At 40.7% G+C, this 20,005-nt stretch overlaps 2 protein-coding genes across 2 annotated transcripts in view; one reads left to right on the top strand and one right to left on the bottom strand.

Moving 5' to 3' along the window:
- The window catches only part of PARPBP (PARP1 binding protein), a 36,435-nt gene extending 18,408 nt beyond the window's left edge, over positions 1–18,027 (top strand). The window contains exons 6-11 of the mRNA XM_063134554.1: positions 1,133–1,287; positions 7,792–7,975; positions 9,376–9,542; positions 11,507–11,588; positions 16,060–16,216; positions 17,501–18,027. Of these exons, the coding sequence (XP_062990624.1) occupies positions 1,133–1,287; positions 7,792–7,975; positions 9,376–9,542; positions 11,507–11,588; positions 16,060–16,216; positions 17,501–17,838 (1,083 nt within the window). The 3' untranslated portion in view covers positions 17,839–18,027. The remainder of the gene's footprint in view (positions 1–1,132; positions 1,288–7,791; positions 7,976–9,375; positions 9,543–11,506; positions 11,589–16,059; positions 16,217–17,500) is intronic.
- A 125-nt stretch (positions 18,028–18,152) lies between these two features.
- Positions 18,153–19,794, bottom strand: PMCH (pro-melanin concentrating hormone). The gene is made up of 3 exons (XM_063134555.1): positions 19,534–19,794; positions 18,449–18,653; positions 18,153–18,202 (listed from the first exon to the last, which is right to left on the bottom strand). The coding sequence occupies exons 1-3, from the start codon at positions 19,792–19,794 to the stop codon at positions 18,153–18,155; spliced, it is 516 nt and encodes a 171-aa protein (XP_062990625.1).
- Between the last annotated feature and the right edge of the window lie 211 nt (positions 19,795–20,005).

The following is a 20,005-nucleotide window of genomic DNA, read 5'->3' on the forward strand; positions in this document are numbered from 1 at the left end:
TTATGAGCAATTATGGAAAAATTATGAAGAATTAATTATATAATTCCTAACATAGTACTAAGGTCTTGGTCTTGTCTTTTGAAGTATAGGGTTGGACTAGATCTATTACCCACTCTTGTATGGTTGCCAAATAAAGGAAATTACTTTGCTCAGTAAAGTGGCCTTCTTCTTTTTTTTTGGCATCTTTGTTTTGAATAAATTGAATGACAAAGGGCAGTATCCAATGCTGTTGTTTTGCAAACTCAAATAGTGCTAGCAGAGCTGTGCTAAGTCTTTCCATCCTGTGAGAGCTTGTACATTATGTTTGCGCAACAGTGCTTGTGTAAATGTAACTTTAGTTGGATTCTCCTCTCATGTGTAGTTTAGAACTTAGTTTCAGCTAGTGCAGTGTAATTTGTGCTAGCAGAATGACACAGTTGGATACTGCCCAATATGTTTTCCACTGAATGGTCATTGTTCTGTGAACTGCACACAATCCAGAGCACAGCTGTGAATGTTGGCAGAGTGTAGATTTTCTTTATTAGAATTATTATTCCACAGGATTGGGTGGGTTGGTTTTTTTGCAAATCTGCTCCCTAACTATTTTGTGTGAATTACATAATACACCGATAAAGATAAGCATACTCATATACACTAGGTCCTGTTGCACACTGGTTGAGATAGAGATGAGGGATAATGGACCTGCAAGCACTTGTAGCACAGATAAGCATTCCTATCACATATGCCACCTCTGAGTTGGCAGCTAATGGGACTGAAGCCTTCTGTTGCTGTTAACGGCCTGTGGAGGTGTCATTGAATTTTGCGCTGAAACACAATTGTTGTATATTATGAGATTAATGGGGAGATACTTTTTTTGTTGGTACAATTGTTCTGAATCATATGGGCTTTGAGACAATAGAATGATTTGAGCAAATCTTCCAAAGGTTTTTAGTTTTGTTTCAACACAGGATGCAGTTAATATATTTGGAACACATTTGTCTTGTTTTACTGCCATGAATAATTGCGCTGTGTGTGAAAATATGGTTGGCTTCTGTGGTGTATCATTATTTGGAGAGGGTCAGTTTTCCAAAATGACTTTAAAATTATCTTCTTAATTTTATTTTACTTAGCTTAATTATACCTGTTTTCGTAGATGGCAACCTCTTTTATCCGAACCATAGAACTTGGAGGCAAAGGTTATGCCCCTGCTCCAGATGATCCTTTGAGAACTCATATGAAAGAATTTTCACACATTGTTCACTTTATTGATAAACTGGAAGAAATTATTGGCGAAGTCCTGGATCCAAGGTAACAATTTTCTTATCGTCATCTTCATCATCATCTCTATACCATTCCATAGCTGAAGCATTGGGAAGAGACTTAGCCCAGCAACACTGTGTTTCTTCGCACAAGTGCTGTGTTTTACCTTTTCCCACAGGAGAGAGTATTGGCCATTGATAATTATGGGGGAAAGTGCTCCTTCAGCATCACAGACATAAATGTTCTCATGTAACATTCAAGCAAGCAATCAATACCTTTGACGCTCTTGAATAATGGAATAGATTTCTAAACTGAGAAGAATATAGCTATCTGGAAATCTGCAAGGCTCTCATATCCTACCACTTATTACATGACACATTCAGCTGGGATACTGGCCAACTTGAAGTCCAGACAGAAAAGGGGTCAGGCTTGAATACAGGCATCCAAAACCAAGGTTATCAGAGTGTTAATGAATAGATACTAGAATGTGCTGTTGGTGATGCACCTGTAGGAGCTGAGTGCTTGTGAGGAAAGAGTCCACTAGTCTGGTCATTAGCAGAAGCTTGTTTGACCAGCTAAGAATTCTGCCAACGTCATTGATCTTGCTGTAGTGGTGGAATAAAAGAGGTTCCTGAAGGCTGTGAGGAATAGTAGAAGGCTTTGGGTGAGATGGGGGATTCCTGATAGATAGTGGCAAAATACCTGTAGTAGGGTAGTGTAGATGAAACTTCAACACATTATAAAAATAGCTTGTTGGCGATTGTGAAAGAGAGAAAGTTAACTCCCATTTTTAGTCAGTAGCTTATAGTTTAATTTAATATGAAACACTGAAGAAATAGCCCTGCTAATGCAAACTCCAAAGCAAATGAATTTCATTGTCCTCCCATATTGCAGGCTGGAAGAGAGGTTGTGAGAGACCTGCAGTCCAGTTTACTCTAAATACTGCAAGTCAGGCTCTGAGTGGCTTACAACAATACTCCTGTGTTGTTGGGTGTTAGACCCCCATTGCAGTTTAGAGCTGACATCAGCCGTGGAATTTAGTGCACTGTTAATGTTGCAAGTCAGAGGTAGGGCTGAGGCTGGCTTGGATTCCAGCTCTAAAATCCCTCCTCTTTCTCAGGTTGCAGCAAGTCAATCTACTTAAATTGCTCCTTCAGGCCTCATCCAGGCCAAATCGAGCACTCAGTTGCATGTAGAAGCCTTTTGCACTATGGTGTGCATGCAGATGGTTGCTCTTTCAAATGCTCAAAAACTAAAATTGAAAGAGATTTTTTTTACATGAAGTGAGACCTCTTTTAAAGTGGAGACTTCTGCCTTTGCTAATGTATGCTTTTTCAGCTCCCTCAAGCACAGGTTCAGGTAAGACACGTATACTCGGTGTACACTGCAACATATTGTTGCAGGGCCCATTTGTTAATAACTTATGGGGTAATATCAAGTGAGACTGCTCCACCTCTGCTGGCTCCGTTGAACTCACAGGACCCGCCTTTTGCCCATTGGGGCTTTGGCGCTTCTAAAAACAGCTCCAGACATGACCAAAACCACTTGTTTCTGTATCTGGACAGGTTGGTGGAGCTCCCTCCTGCGAGTTCTGCTGTCCTGCCCCATTCGGTAAACTAGTATTGCTACTCATTTTGGGTTATTGTTTAAAAGTGCTAAAGCCCTGTTGTGCGATTGGTGGGTCCTGCCAAAGCATGGGCACAATTGGAGACTACCCATAGCTGTTTGATTCGCAAGAGTGCTTTACAGTGCAACCCTTTGCATGCCTACTCAGAAGTATGTCCAATTGAGTTAAATGGAGCTTACCACTAGGTAAGTACGGATAGAAGGCATGGGTAAACTTTTGCCCCGAGGGCTACACGCAACGGTGAGACAGGAGCCACATTAATGCATATGTGCATGCACAGCCTTTCCCTTGCTCTGCCAGACTCTCATATGCGCACTCTCCCCACACATGGGAACAGGGACATGTGCGCCCAGTGTAGTCCTGGCTTTCAAAGGTGCTCCCAGGAGGGATGGAGAAGGGCAGACCCCTCTTCACCCTAGCAGGGGAGAGAAAAGCCCTTGGAAAACTGTGATTGCACCAGTGACAGTCAGCACAATCCCGGCTTTCAAAGGTGTATAGAATTGCAGCTGTATAGGTGTTTTTTTTAATGTTCATCTTTAGAGCAACCCTAGAAAGTAGATCACATTTCTAAGTGGGGGAATGGAGTCCAAGCCTATTATAGTTACTTTGTTCATTGGGACTTATGCCAAAGTAACTGCATAGGATTGTAGCACAAATCACTAGGCCATGGTCACATGGGCTTGCGGCAGAGGTAAAACTTGAACCCAGGTTTTCCAGATCAAGGTCAACGCTCTGGCCACAGGACTATGCTGACTATCGGATGCTCATTCATTTCTTATATCAACAAGCAATGGCATTTATTACCTATTAAAGGCTTCTATTTCAAATTATTTTAGAATATTCTCAACTTTGATCTCTCTTTCCACCCCAGAAGATCAAATGTTAACACTACTTTTTCACTTGGAAGTATTATTCTGGATGCCAAAAGATGTATAGCAGTGTTTTATATGCTTTTAATTGCATTAGAAATACCTTCCTGCTGGGAAGCGTATACAACTGAACATAAGTGAAATCTTTGGGACTTTGTACGGTTTGCAGGAATTTAGCCTTTGTATAATCTCCCTGCATGAGTAGAGCTTGACAATATAGATCATAAGTGATTTTTTAAAACAGGAAATTGCTGAACGAAATGTCAGTGCCTGCTGGGGAAAGTCTTCCTGTTACAGAAATAAACCTGGCGTTTACAAAATTATTACTTGCCTCTCAAATAATACATTGATGTGCATAAATTTTACAGCATCTAGCTATTCTGTTATTCCCTCAGGTTGAAACTCTCAGATCAGTTGGTCTTGAAGGGGCCCTTCTAGGTCACGGCCGGGGAGGAGTCAGTGACAAAAATGCCTGTTTGGAGCATTCATGTTAATATTACTTGTGTTTTAACTTAATGTGGCACAGGTGAAAGCAAGTATTGGAAGTAAAACTTTGGCTTTTTTGTTCAGATTAAATCATTCATATAATGTATAAGGAGCACATTTATTACTTTGGGCAAAATATTTCAGCACTTAATAAAACCAGCCTCAGGCTGCCATCCTTTGCGCATTTATTTGGAAGCAAATCCTGTTGAACTCAGTGGGATTTACTTTTGAGTAAACATGGGTAAGATTGGTTTGGAAGAGTAGTCTGTTTATATCGTACCTTAATGCAAAATGAAGTTAACCATGGCCTGGTGTCTTAAAACTAATCCCTTACACAGTAGATCAGCACTTTGTCTTGGCCTCTTCCTATGAAAAATGAATGAAGTTTTCCTTTCATTGCTCCAGCTAGAGTTGTGTATATCTGATGGGGAATGGGAACATTTTTCCTGGAAATGAAGAATGTGGGAAGAAAGATTAAACAAGCATTGGGATATTAGTTGCTTGGAGCAGCAATATTGAGTAGAGAGAGAGAAGCACAGTAATCTTAGTTTTACTGTTGTTTTGTTCTGGTAAAATGAGAGTAATAGCTAAAAGGCCCACTTTGGTTAGTTCTACAATCAAAATAAGTGTGGCCGTTGTATAGAAAAGGCAAGAGTTTTTATTCAACAATGATTTGTTATTGTCTTAATGAGAATACTATTGTAGCTTTTAAACTACAATAATAATTGAAAACCTCTGCTCATCTTCTTATCATGGTGCTATGTCCAGTATTCGAGGCAGTAAGCCTGTGTGCTTCAGTTGCTGGGGAACATGGGTGGGAGGGTGCTGTTGCACCATTTCCTGCTTTGTTGGTCCCTGGCCAACGGCTGGTCGGCCACTGTGTGAACAGAGTGCTGGACTAGATGGACCCTTGGTCTGATCCAGCAGGGCTCTTCTTATGTTCTTAGAAAGCATGAAAAATGCCTTTTCCATACCCATGATAAGAAGGTGATGAGCAGAGGCTTTTATTCATTGGTGTTCACATATGGGAATGTCGGTAGTAGTATTTAAGTTGGGGAGCTGTCCCACAATTTATGGTACCAAAAGTTGTTATTACTCCAACTTTACTCTTAAGAAATTCATGATCAGCAATTATGCAGGTTAAAATCCATGCTAGATAAAAACACAGGGGGGACCCTCACCAGACCATCCATCTTCACACTATATATGGCTTGGAGAATGAGAGAATGAGTCCTTTTGGAATCCCATAGCATTACAAAGAAAGCAGAAGTTTGGTACAGAGTAGTCCAAGACAGCTTGATTTAATAGTAAAAGTCTTAAAGGCAGCCACTAATTCATCTCTCCTTTGAAAAGGGGGACATGGAGTAGAATAAAAAAATAGGTAAGGTACTTTCACAAGACTTGAGGCCTGAAACCTGGTACACATGTAGCCCAAAGAATTATATAAAGAAAATACTGAACCTTGAAAATTTCCATCTAACACAAAACTTGAGATATAAAATTTCATGTTTTAAGAGGCCACAAAAGTGACAAAATGCTAGACGGGAGTTTCTCTACCCTTTTCCGCACCTGAATCAGGCTTAGATTGGAGGAGTAGACACTTTCCAGGGCATGCCTCTGTAGACTATAAAATTATACATCAGTATGCTAGATAAAAGCTTGTTAAGTTTAATAAGTGGGTGAAGGAGTGGAACGGCGATGCGCAGCAATTAAGCTTGTTCCTGTTCCCATAGTGCCAACCAGATTTGTGTTTCCTTGTTGCACTAATATGTGACAAAGTGCTGGGAACTGCTCAGATGTAACTTGGCGAAGGGTGTTTAGGTTAACCACTGTGCATGGTGGTTAGCACTAACCATGCTGAGTACTCCTGCCACACATGCGCTAACCACCCTCCACCCTAACAACCCTTGAACGTGTGTAGCTTTTCCTTGCACTGCTGTGGGGTGCAGGAATAGCTGCTGTTCTGTAACTGCTTGGGGAACCACGGGAAGAGGTTTTCGTGCCTCTTGGCCATCAGGCCATGTTTTTGCTTTATGCGGCAGTTGCAGGTGTTTGTGCCTGGGAGCGTGGAGCGCTCAAGGTCACTATGCTGATAAGAGTAGTGCGGGATTGAAAACATCCTTCTTCCTTGACAGGAATGTTGTGAGCATCTGATATGGGGTTGGAGTCTGATGAATTCCTCACCCCCAGCCCGGCCTGGGGTCTGCAAACTGTTGCCGTCACCTGAACATGCTCACTCCTGGATGGCTCAGGGAGCGCTGCACGGCCTCCTGTCCCCTTAGCGAGCCGCCATTATTTATTTTATTTATTTATTTATTTTATTTAGAGTATTTTTATCCCGCACCTCAGCCAAAAGGCTCTCGGAGCGGCTTACAATGTATCAATAAAGAAGACAGTCCCTACCCTCAGGCTTACATTCTAAAAAAAAAAAAAGACATGACACACAAGGAAAAGTGGATGGGGAGGGAAGAGGGAGAAAATAAAAAGAAATTAAGGAGACTGTTTAGGCTGGTGGGAAGGCCCTGCTCTGTCTTCTCATCTCCCAATGGAGGGGCAAACCAACAGCTCCTTCTTCCCCACAAGGTGAAGATGTTAGCCCTGTGGGGTGGGGTAGGGTGGTCCAACTGAAGCAGGCTCTGATGGTCTCTGCATTACGTGTAAAAATGGTGGCTTGTTATTCTACTTAAAAGGTCTTTTATAGAAATGGTGGCTGTATAGCCACCATTTATGCAATATTATTCATGCCTCTAATGGTAGCTCTATAGCAGTGCTTGGTTCATCACGGGGGCCTGACAGACAACTCGCTAAGCCATGGTTAGGGCGGCTAACCCTTTTGCAGCGTGCGGTTAGTGAGGGTAGTTAAACTGTAGTTATGCAGCCACCTTGGTTAGGGAAAACGCCCTATGCATGACACGTTAAGCCATCATTGTTAGATCAAAATGCTTAACCATCATGGCTTAGCATGTTGTCTGAATAGGCCCATAAAGTATGGGGATAACTTGCCATGGGGCTAGAGAATCTTGTGTTTCCCTGTCGTACTAGAAGAATGCTTCAAACTCTTTATAAAATGGTTGTTCCTTAATGCTCTGTTCATGCTGGCTTCTCAGTTACTGTAGTCAAAACACTTCTAATGGCTTATGTGCTTCTTAATTTATGGGAAACAGAAATGTTCTACAACAAGAGGAGGAGGAGGAGGATCCTTTTTTCCCCAAAACTTGAGTCCCACTTGTGGTTAATGAGCATTTGGATAATGTGAGCTAACAGATCATCATGTAATTAATTAAAAATGTTTTTTGCCAGGCTATTTCCTGTTTGCTATTTAAAACAGAAGATTGGAGACGGATGAGTCTATTGTCGGTGCTTCTTAACTCTTGTAATCTTCCAATTCTTAAAAGCAAATGATTGTATTAAAGGACAGGATCTCATTGCATGATGCTGTGAAACTTAATAGATCAAAGCTGTTTGCTGAGCAGTTTTGATTAACTGTGAAGACTCTCTGTTTTCAAAACTATTAAGTATATTAAGATAGTGCCAAGATTAATATGGAGATGACCCTAGGTCTGTTTTTAGACTTGCAGGGAGCCAAATTCTATCAACAATCAAGATGCATTTGATAAAAGGCCGAAACAGCAGGGATCCCTTCTATCGAGCAGCAGAGGAAGTTGTACAAGATTTGGATTTGAGGATTAAAAATATTATCAATTTTCAGCATGAGGCTGTGGCAGCCAGCACTGTTGGAATCAGTCCAGCCCGGGTAAGGGGCCTCCTTTTGTTCTTCTAAATTGCTTGATATAAGAGAAATGACATTTCCCTAAATGCCCTGATTGTAGAAAATAATTTAGTAATAGAAGTTTCCTGTAACATGGGGGCTGTTTAACTTGTTGAAAGAAAGTATTTGCTTTGTGCTACCTGAAGATGTTGATATCTTTTAAAAGAACTTGGCAAATAATTATAAAAGAGAAAGGTTTCATTTTAGAGTTTAATACTGATACACCACACTGACAACAAAGGTCCGCATAGTTAAAGCAATGGTATTCCCTGTAGTAACCTATGGCTGGGAGAGCTGGACCATAAGGAAAGCTGAGCGAAGGAACATAGATGCTTTTGAACTGGGGTGTTGGAGGAAAATCCTGAGAGTGCCGTGGACTGCAAGAAGATCAAACCAGTCCATACTCCAGGAAATAAAGCCAGTCTGCTCACTTGAGGGAATGATACTAAAGGCAAAACTGAAGTACTTTGGCCACATATTGAGAAGACAGGACACCCTGGAGAAGATGCTAATGCTAGGGAAAGTGGAAGGCAAAAGGAAGAGGGGCCGACCAAGGGCAAGATGGATGGATGATATTCTGGAGGTGACAGACTTGACCTTGGGGGAGCTGGGGGTGGCAACGGCCGACAGAAAGCTCTGGTGTGGGCTGGTCCATGAAGTCACGAAGAGTCGGAAGCGACTGAAGGAATAAACAACAAAAACTGATAATTGCCCATTACAGTAAAGTATCCTAGATGATTTTATCTAGTGTTTCAAGGTATTGTCCCCCTCTCCACAGAATTACCCAGGTAGTGTCTACTTCTATCTTTGAAGATAGATAGATAGATAGATAGATAGATAGATAGATAGATAGATAATTTTAACTTTCTTACCCTCATACTACTGATGCACATGCTAAGTTTCTACTTGGCCAGATTGGCTAGTAACCCTGGGGGGACTTTTTGCCTCTCCTTGTTCTGTTTGTCTTACAACCCTTGCTTGAATCCTGTGGCAGCATCTCCTCTTCTTAAATACCTATGCTAGTGAACATTGTTGATTCCCACTCCATATGTGGGGCATACTATGATATGGAATATGTGAGTCTATGATGTGATGTATGGAAGGTTCTGCTGTGAGGGAGCTGTATCTGAAGATCCCACTGTAGCTCTGGCCACGTTTTCTCCAGTGATATGCATGCCTAAACATTTCTATTAAGATTTTAAACAAAAACCAATTACCTGAATTTGGGAGGAAATTTTGCATTATACAGTACAGATATATTTTGTACTGCCTGCAACTGGAGCAAAGTTACTTGGATTACGCGTGCCGATGATGTAAATTCTTGATTCGAATTCCTCCTGTAGCATTCTAAGGCTAATATTATACTCAGTGTTCTTTAATTTCAGCCCAAACTACATTGTATAAACCATGGCACTCGTTACTGCGGCCGAGATACTGTGAAGGCATTATTGGCACTTTTGGATGAAGCAGCTACTCATCCTCCTTCCAAGAACAAAGCTCAACTGTTGTTTGGCGAAGAATTTGGCTTCTCTTCTACCATGCTGCTGTTTAGGTAAGTGCTAAATCTTGAACATTATCAGCAAGCCTCACAGAAGAGGCAAGAACACTTTTTTTTGTCTTGAAACATTTTTGTATCAAGGTCCACATTCCCTTAGAGTGAAACTGTTGGAAACCAGATGCTGGTAAACAGAGCCAAAGTGGACAGGACCACTACTTCTCTTACTCTCTCTCTCTCTCCCACACTCTTCTTTCTTTCTTTCTTTCTTTCTTTCTTTCTTTCTTTCTTTCCTTCCTTCCTTCCTTCCTTCCTTCCTTCCTTCCTTCTTTCTCTTTTTTTGACATCCTTTCTTTTCTCTCAGTGGCTGCGGCCAGAGGCCTGAATTGATTTCCCAAGCCACAGGTTACCAACACCTGCTATACAGAGATTATCTCTATCTAAGGGGAAATGGCATACTCTCAATTGAATAACGTGGAATGTGTTTTGTGCAAGTGAATGGCTCACGAAGCCAATGAACCCAGCAGTCTTCAACGTGTGCCTGGTTGGAATGACTCTTGCATTTGGGAAGGGTGGGAATAGTGTCTGTCAATAAAAAACAACAACCCCACAGTCTTACAGAAAGCTGTAAACCAAGTAAATGTTTGTTTATCCTTTTGCTAAAGCTGGTGACAGAGAGGAAAAATAGAGTGGAGCACTTGGGGAGAAATATACTATAATCTTAAATCAGCATTTAAGGTTATCACTAACTGAGCTAATCTTACATTGCTGGAGGTTGGATAAAAGATGTTAATTGGGACGCCTTGATGCCTCTGATACTTCCTTACCCCAAAATCAATAGTTTCAGCAGACTATTTAGGAAGTTTATGTCATTATCAAAAATGGTCATTGTAGCCACATTGCTAAAATAAACTCAAGAGCAGAAAAAGGGAAAAATGTTAAAAGTATGCACAGCAATAAATAAATAAAATACAGTCAGCTGCTTTTCTGATGTTCATTTGATACAAGCTGTCACAAATGTGTAAGAGCTCCTACGCATGTCTGCAATTAGATACCAACCGACAGAAGCGTTCATTTTATAGTTGGAGCTGATTTGCACAAGCACTTCTTTGTAGATATGAATTGGCTCCCTTCTTTAAAATAAATGAAACAAGCCATGTAGATAAAGGGAGAGGCCACCAGTGAGGGAGGAAGCAGCAGCCAGGCACCTCTCCACCGTGCCTGGGTCCAGCTCCAGCTGAGAGCCCCCTCCCTCCTGCTACCAACTGTCTCTGGAGAGGCCACCAGTGAGGGAGGAAGCAGCAGCCAGGCACCTCTCCACCGTGCCTGGGTCCAGCTCCAGCTGAGAGCCCCCTCCCTCCTGCTACCAACTGTCTCTGGAGAGGCCACCAGTGAGGGAGGAAGCAGCAGCCAGGCACCTCTCCACCGTGCCTGGGTCCAGCTCCAGCTGAGAGCCCCCTCCCTCCTGCTACCAACTGTCTCTGGAGAGGCCACCAGTGAGGGAGGAAGCAGCAGCCAGGCACCTCTCCACCGTGCCTGGGTCCAGCTCCAGCTGAGAGCCCCCTCCCTCCTGCTGTCAACTGCAACTGCTGAACTTTACAACTAAGATTATAGTGCCTGAATTTGCTTTCCTTTTCCCCCTCCTCCTCCTCCCTCCCAATCCCCTTTCCTTTTGTGTCATGTCTTTTAGATTGTAAGCCTGTGGGCAGGGACTGTCAAGAAATACTTTTGTAAGCCGCCGTGAGAGCCTTTTTTGGCTGAATGGCGGCATAAAAATCCTTAAATAAATAAAAAAAAAAAAATAAAAAAAAATAAAACATCTCCGCATATCAGAACATGTGGGTTTGGGAGTGGGGGCAGTGGTTAGTGATATTATCCCCTCCTCCCCAAATTATTTATTTGAGCATTTAAAAATCAAATACTCTAAATATACATATGCATAACATTAAAATATTAGCCTGATAACTTCCGATATAAATTGTGCTTATCACCATTTAAGTTATGTTTAAATATTAATACAGATCTCCAGCACAATCCAGTGGATCTTCTCCAAAACCTTTGAGACAGCGAATTCGAACAGCAGCATGTGAAAAAGAACTTAAGGTACAGTAACTGCAAAATCTCTGCCTGAGAAGAAATATTTATTTAAATCTAAACTTCGTTTATTCTCTATATTGCTTAATATAAGATGTCTAAGACCTGATATGCAGTGATAGACAAAGCTAATGTTGGTGAAGTCCTACTGGAGCTGTACCCTTGCAGAATGAGGGTGGATGATACCATGTTTGAATTTATCTCTTCTGCCTCGTGCCACCCAAGCTAAGAACAACAACACCTGCTGGCATAAAACTAGCATGTCAGGGAGAAGTTTTCTAGCCCAGCCTGACATGCTGATTTAATTGCTGTGTTCTATATTTCCATCATAACTTTTCATTGCAGGTGGTTGAGGCATTGGATTAGATTCATAGCATGAGTAGGGTTGCTGCTTCCTACTGGGGAATCAATCCTTCCTGGAAGTCATAACCACTGACTTGAAGTTCACCTCCCCGCTGCTTTCTCAGATACAGTCGTGTGAAAAAGAAAGTACACCCTCTTGGAATTGTATGATTTTACATATCAGGACATAATAACAATCATCTGTTCCTTAGCAGGTCTAAAAATTAGGTAAATACAACCTCAGATGAACAACAAGACATGACATATTACACCGTATCATGATTTATTTAACAGAAATAAAGCCAAAATGGAGAAACCATGTGTGAAAAAGTAAGTACACCTTATGATTCAATAGCTTGTAGAACCACCTTTAGCAGCAATAACTTGAAGTAATCGTTTTCTGTATGACTTTATCAGTCTCTCACATCATTGTGGAGGAATTTTGTCCCACTCTTCTTTACAACGTTGCTTCAGTTCATTGAGATTCGAGGGCATTTGTTTATGCGCAGCTCTCTTAAGGTTCCACCACAGCATTTCAGTTGGGTTGAGGTCTGGACTTTGACTGGGCCATTGCAGCACCTTGATTCTTTTCCTTTTCAGCCATTCTGTTGTAGATTTGCTGGTGTGCTTGGGATCATTGTCCTGTTGCATGACCCAATTTCAGCCAAGCTTTAGCTGTCGGACAGATGGCCTCACATTTGACTCTAGAATACTTTGGTATACAGAGAAGTTCATGGTCGACGCAATGACTGCAAGGTTCCCAGGTCCTGTGGCTGCAAAACAAGCCCAAATCATCATCCCTCCACCACCGTGCTTGACAGTTGGTATGAGGAGTTTGTGCTGATATGCTGTGTTTGGTTTTCACCAAACGTGGCGCTGTGCATTATGGCCAAACTTCCCCACTTTGGTCTTGTCTGTCCAAAGGACATCGTTCCAGAAGTCTTGTGGTTTGTTCAGATGCAACTTTGCAAACCTAAGTTGTGCTGCCACATTCTTTTTAAAGAGAAGAGGCTTTCTCCTGGCAACCCTTCCAAACAAACCATACTTGTTCAGTCTTTTTCTAATTGTACTGTCAGGAACTTTAACATTTAACATGCTCACTGAGGCCTGTAGAGTCTGAGATGTAACTCTGTAATTTCTCTGAGCATTGCATGGTCTGACCTTGGGGTGATTTTGCTGGGACGTCCTCTCCTGGGAAGATTGGCAACTGTCTTGAATGTTTTCCACTTTTGAATCATCTTTCTCACTGTAGAATGATGGACTTTAAATTGTTTGGAAATGGCCTTATAACCCTTCCCAGATTGATGGGCAGCAGCAATTGCTTCTCTAAGATCATTGCTGATGTCTTTCCTCCTTGGCGTTGTGTTAACACACACCTGGATGCTCCAGACCAGCAAACTGAAAAAAACTTTGACTTTTATTGAGGTGGTCATACTTGCTGATGATCAATTAATCACGGGCATTTGATTAGCAGCACCCGTCTGCTACTTAGCATCTTAATTCCTATGGAAGCAGTAAGGGTGTACTTACTTTTTCACACATGGCTTCTCCGTTTTGGCTTTATTTCTGTTAAATAAATCATGACACGGTGTGTTGTTGTTCATCTGGTTGTTGTTCATTAGGTTGTATTTACCTAATTTTTAGACCTGCTAAGGAACAGATGATTGTTATTATGCCCTGATATGTAAAATCATACAATTCCAAGAGGGTGTACTTTCTTTTTCACACGACTGTATCTCAGTTCTGGGTTTAGGTTGTTCAGGAAAGGCAATCTGCACATACTCGGAGACATTCTATTTGCACCTTGCAGAACGGATAGAAGATGGTGAAAAACAGGTTTGAGGCACAAGCTCTGGCGCAAATTAAAACCTGCTTATGTCTGAAAGCATACCAGGTTGACAAGTCCACTGTCACAACAGAGACTTGACTTGAAACAATATTAGAAAAGCAGGCTCGCTGAACTTGTGACCTGCCAAGCTGAATGCACCCACTAGCCATGTATGAATTCCTCAAAATCTCCTTGGCTTTTTCAGACCCTGATAGGCAACAGAAATAGGGGGATTACTGAGCTGCTGATGGACTGCATTCTGTGGGTTGCAAGTTGTGTAGGAATATAGTAGAGGTTCTTGGGGTTGCTTCTTTTGTAACAGGATTGTTTTTCTGGGATTAATGGGATTAATGGCTGATTAAAATTGTTGTGGGCTATGGCACTGCTGCATCAGTTGCATTTGGTCAAGGGTGGTGTGGTATGGTTTGCTGTGGCAGGTGTAAATTTTTAGTACTATAATAAAGACTGTGGTGTTGTTGCAAAACAACTGTGCTGAATGTGCTTTTATTGAATCCTGAATTTCATTGTCAGCCTGGTCTTCTATCCTCAGGTTGCTCTAATATTTTACATGGGCATATTCTGTTGCTATAAATACTATGGGCAGTATCCTATGTTGCCTGTGTGCAAGCAGAACCCACTGCGCAATGGGGAGCTAGCAGCTCTCAAACCAACAGGAAACAATCATTTCTGCTCATTTATGGGGCTGCTTTAGGAAGAGCTAACTTTCTGTTGCTCAAGCAGTGGGTCCCACTGGCACAACGGAAGGAACAGGAGCGCAGTGGCTGATTGGATACTGTCTTGTATTTGCAGAAATGCCAAAGTGTGCAAGCTGACCAGGAAATGTATATTTAAAAACTCTTACAGGCTGACACTTGGTAGTGTCTTGTCTTCCTTCCCCTCTGCTCAGACACAACGAAGCTCCATGTAGGTGTGGTAGCAAGAAACAGATCTTGCCTGAAAGGGAAATATGAAAGACTGGGAGTGAATTTTTGGGGTGAGGGATTGTATGTTCTTTAGTTGCAAAAGAGGCAAGAACAGGAAGTGCAGAGACACCAAGAATTTCTTCTTCACCCAGCCTTATTTCATGGCATTACTTCATGGAGGTGTAAAGGACCTGAATATTGTATAATGGAGAGGAGATTTTGCCTTGTTGGATACTGCAAGGCATCATGATAATTTTCAGAAGAATTCCAAAAATCAGAACTGAACCAATTGGAGCATCCTCCATTTTGTATACTAAATTTTGTATATAAACATTTTGTATATAAACAAATTTGATCAGATATGTAGCCCTAAATTGTTTTTCTGAATAATTTGAGCTATTTTATTGTGGCTTGAAGAATCTATATTGGGGGTATGGGAAAAGTATTTCCTAATATTTCAGGCTTCCCCAACCTGGTGCCCTCCAGATGGTATGGACTACAACTCCCAGCATTACTGACCATTGTCCACGTTAGCTGGGGCTGATGGGAGTTGAAGGCCCTTCACACTCATGGTAAGAAGCAAGATTGACTTTAACAAGAGATCAGTCTTTCTCTATGGCAGCATTCAAATTATGAAGCAACTTGCTCCATGATCCCCAGATGTCAGAAAAACTTGCTCCATGATCTCCAGATGGCGCTCTCTCTCTTGTTGCCTTTCACTCATTGGTAAATACTTTTTATCCAAGCGGGACTTTGCTTTGCTGAGGAGATAATGTGTGTATCAATAGAACTGTCTTTTTTTTAAGTGCTGTACCTGCCTCCATTGTACTGTATTTTATTGTATTTTATTTGATATTGTTGTCTTATTGTGATTTTGTGGTTTTAATTGTTAGCTGCCCTAAGTGATGCATAAGTATTAGAAGGACAGGGAAGTGTGTATGTGTGTGTTTCTTATCTTCATCCTCCAAGATCTTAAATAGCTTGTCAAACCTCATTTTAGCCGCGTTTTTATCTTTGGATGAGCTTCTAATATTTTTGGGTTTCTTCAGCACACAGCTGGGGCCGCAGTCTTTTTGCACTTAAGAGTTCCTAATACCCAAGCATATATTTGTGTGTGTGTTTAGATACTATGTTATTGAAAATTGCTTCTTGTTTTCCAATGAGGTTTGGGGCCTTAAAAAGGAAAAGGGAAAAAAAAAATCAATTTCTGATCTTTCTAAAATATTAGTGTGGCTGCTGAGAACTAGTTTTATACAATAGGAACAGTTCACTATACACTGATTCTTGGAAATAACAGATAGTTTTTTTAAGCAAATGAATAAAAAAGTGGTCTCTGCTTTTTGTCCATGACAACTGTATAGTTGACATTAATTTGCTTTCTTTTTAGTTGAAGCAACCTTTAATTAGGTCTCAGTTTGCTTGCACCTATAAAGATGACCAAATGACTGAGGCAAAGGTTCAGCATTTCAGCGGAATACATGTCCCAACATGTACGCAACCAGTACCAAAGGCAGCTATGCATCCCAAAGACAAAACAACTGCAGGTAAATGAAATCAGCAATGACCCACTCAAGGCCTCTTTGCTCTCCCGTCTCCCTCCCTTTCCTGCTAAGTAGTAGTCTCTTTCTAAAGAGTTGAATGGATTGGTAAATTGCCAAATTCTAACTAACTAATCAAATCTAAAATTTCTTGCTATAAGAACATAAGAAGAGCTATACTGGATCAGATCACGGTCCATCTAGTCCAGCATTCTGTTCACACAGTGGCCAAATCACTTGCCCATGAGAATCCCCCCAAGGGAGGACATGAGTGCAACAGCACCCTCAGAGTGCAACATAAGAAGAGCTCAGTTGATCACACCAAAGGACCAGCCAATGCTGCAGTTGTTTCCTCCCATGGCTGATCAGATGTACTTGGGGAAGCCCATATATGGGGCATGAAGGCAATATCCCCCACCCCTGGCAGTTTGCCTCCCAGCAACTGATACTCATTGGTATACTGCCCCTTAGAGATTCATCAGCATGTAATATATTGATAGACCTATTTTACTGTATTCGTTTTATTGTTGTTTTAAAACTGACTTTACCCAAAGACAGAGAGAGAGAATATGTGGTTTGCCCTCTTTTTCAGCCTAAGCTGCTTATAAGGTTGGTGTAAGGATAGACACTTACTGTTCCAAAGTCACCCCCAGTTTTGTGGCTTAGTGAGTATTTCAAAACAGATCTCCCTTTTCTAAATTATGTGTTGTGATCCTCCTCAGGGAGGAGTCCAGGCAGCAGCCATACAAGAAATCCTATGTCTGCCCACCCCTCAAAGCCTCTGCTAGATGGACAAAAACGCCTATTTAGTTTAAATGCAGAGCAGGAGATGTGTGGTGTCTCGCACTTTGAATAGGATACTCGTAAGCCCCCAAGTTCAGGCGCATCTCATAGGCTTGGGCCCTAAGTTGCACTTGTGTTTTATGGTCTCCTGTCTATTGCCATACCAAATAAAGAGGTTAGTTAATTTAATTTCCTTACTTAGATCAACAAATATTTGCATTCTGTATATATTTTACTTTTTATCCCTGCATTAGCCTCTCTGCATGTCCATTTCTTGGCGTGGTTGCTGCAATGTTTCAAAAACAATGGCTGAGATCCTATATAACATTTAGTTTTCATTATATTGGCTCTGTTAATTGGATTCTGTTAACTCATTTTCCAAGAAAGCAAACTCTTTTTTTTAAAAAAAAAATGATGTGCACTTGAGAGGCTAGCAAACCAGGAAAAAAATAAAGAATGTATGCTGTTCCTTTCCCTTTAAAAAAATCTTGTTCTCTTAACCAACAGAATGCCTACAGTCACATCTTGAAAGTGCTACACTTAGAACTACTTCTGGAAATGTTCATCAGAATGGAAGTAAAAGTAAAGAAATAGGAAAATTAAGCTGCCAGCCAAGAAACAAGAGCTCAAAGAGGAAGCAGGTGGACAGGACGAGTGAAAATGTCATATGCACTAATGAAAATGAATCACTTCAACACACACACAGTAAGAGACCAAAGACTGCAATGGAATGCCAGAATAGTTTAGAGAGCAAAATAAAGGGAGCCAGAAAATGCAACAAGGCTATAGCCAAAAATAAACTGATTGCTGGTCAAGCAAAGCTAACTCAATTCTTTAGATTATGAATGTTCCTCTTGGAATACTTATGCAAACATCAGTGTCTTTGTACATATTGAAAGAATAATGTATCAGCTACATTAAGAGCTCTTTTGTGATCATGAATATTAATGCAAAATTGATATGTATTTGGACAAACAAACTTTGCAGAATTCTCAGTTTTAATAATGCACTGAAATCTTTACATTTTTTTGATCATGAGGTGGTAAATACAAATAAATATTTAGAGCCTATATAAACACAGCAGCACAAACCACAACTACTACTTCAATGAATTGTCACGTGGTTTTATCTTTTCCAAGCGATGAACTTCAGCAGTGTTCTAGACTTGCCAACAAGGTCGATAGACTCTTCCCAGCATGCACCTGAGCACTGAAGAAAACACCCAAGAAATTTTGAATCATCAGATGCTTTCATTAACTAGCACAATGCTTGTATAAATTGGGCTTACAAACTCATTAACCTTAACTTCCTTACAATATTTGGATCACTTTTTCTAACAGGTGTGTGTTAGAATTAGCTTCAGCCTAAGTTATTTGTCTCAACTGGTATTGCCTTAATAGGCTGAAATAATCCAGTTATATTACTAGTTTGAAATAACCTGAAAATCACACTTACTGTCAAAATCTCTTCTTCCAATAGGTAACTTAGCTGAGTTTTCATCGTCTCCAGTCTCTCTCCTTTCTTGTAATGATTCAATACTTTCAACTTCAGCATCAGCTGGAAAAGCCATAGGTCCCTCCAGTGCAAAATAAGGAAGCTGCTTAATTCCCACATTCAGTGGCTGGCCATGGGTTATGGCATGGTGTTTAGAAGCTATATTCTGTATTTCAAAGAAAAGGTAATTTAGATATAAAGAGAGCATTATAAAATAATGGCTGGAATCCAAAGTGCAGTGGCTACAACCCATTTCCAAAGCAGAGACCTGATTCGCATGACACGACAGCCTGCCATGGCTTCATTTTCCTTTGGGGGCTGTTGCCAGGTTCCCGTGGGTGTCATTTTCGCATGCCATCCACAAGTGCTCAGCTTGCCATGGCTTGTGTCATGCGAACCAAGACAGCAGGTGTTGTTTGAGGGTTAGACAAACCACAAATAATCTACGAGTTGTTATAGGGTTATTTTAGGGTTATCTAATACTCAACCCCTGCTGCCTGGATTTGTATGACCACCCACATGAGCGTCTTTGGGTCTGCAGTTCTGAAACTCTTGCCTTCTAGGTAGATCCATGATTTAAGGTTTAGGAGGAGACATATCCTAACTCATATTCCATAGATGTTAATGGATTAGGATCACATCCTATTTTTCCTGGTCCTAAAGTGTTAAGGATATTGTTAAGATTAAAAAAACTAAAATATAGCAAGGCTTAAAAACACAGTAATGCTTAAAATGGATTTGGTATAAATATTTAAGATTGCAAATCATTGATATATTAGCATTATCAAATGTACTTTAAAAAGAAAATATACTTTTGGCTCAATTTGGAGGGATAGCCACCAAATCTTATCTTAAATTTAAACTATTTATTTATTAATTAAAACATTTATATTCGGCCCTATATCACTGGGATCTCAGGGCGGTGGACAAATAAAATCATACAAACTACAAATTGTTATACTTGAAATAATCCATTGCAATGTTTTGTTACAATTCTATTCCCTCCTTAAAACAACAGCATGATAGCTAAAAACAAAGAAACTCACAGAGAACTTCGGGTCTCCATCTTCATCCAGAAAGCTGCTGTCCTCTATTTTATAATGCTCCAGAGAAGATGCAGGCCGTGACTTTTCAGCTTTCCCCCCATTTTGTATTACTTTTCCAAGACTGAATGTACTTAGCATATCATCTTCTGCTTTTCGCATAGACTTCGAAACGGAAAGTAAGAAACCTTGAGAAAAGAGAGAGAAAATTAGTAGTAATGCATAAGATGAGATATACATTCTCTGATGTATTAATGTTTGCATGGAAGTGAATGAAGTTCAAGTATTGAGAGAGACTTCCCTGAAACCAGTATTTGTTCAGAAAAAATAATCTTTATATAGCTTGCAGAATGAATAGAAACCACTTTAGGGGCTTATGTGTTCTTCAGATGGCCATTAGTTAAGGGAGTGACCTTTGTCTACTATTACATTTCTTTTATTTAAACCATAGGTGATGGACTTCTTAATATAATCT

Source organism: Elgaria multicarinata, chromosome 9 (assembly GCF_023053635.1).
Source record: "Elgaria multicarinata webbii isolate HBS135686 ecotype San Diego chromosome 9, rElgMul1.1.pri, whole genome shotgun sequence".
In the NCBI taxonomy this organism is placed as follows: domain Eukaryota; kingdom Metazoa; phylum Chordata; class Lepidosauria; order Squamata; family Anguidae; genus Elgaria; species Elgaria multicarinata.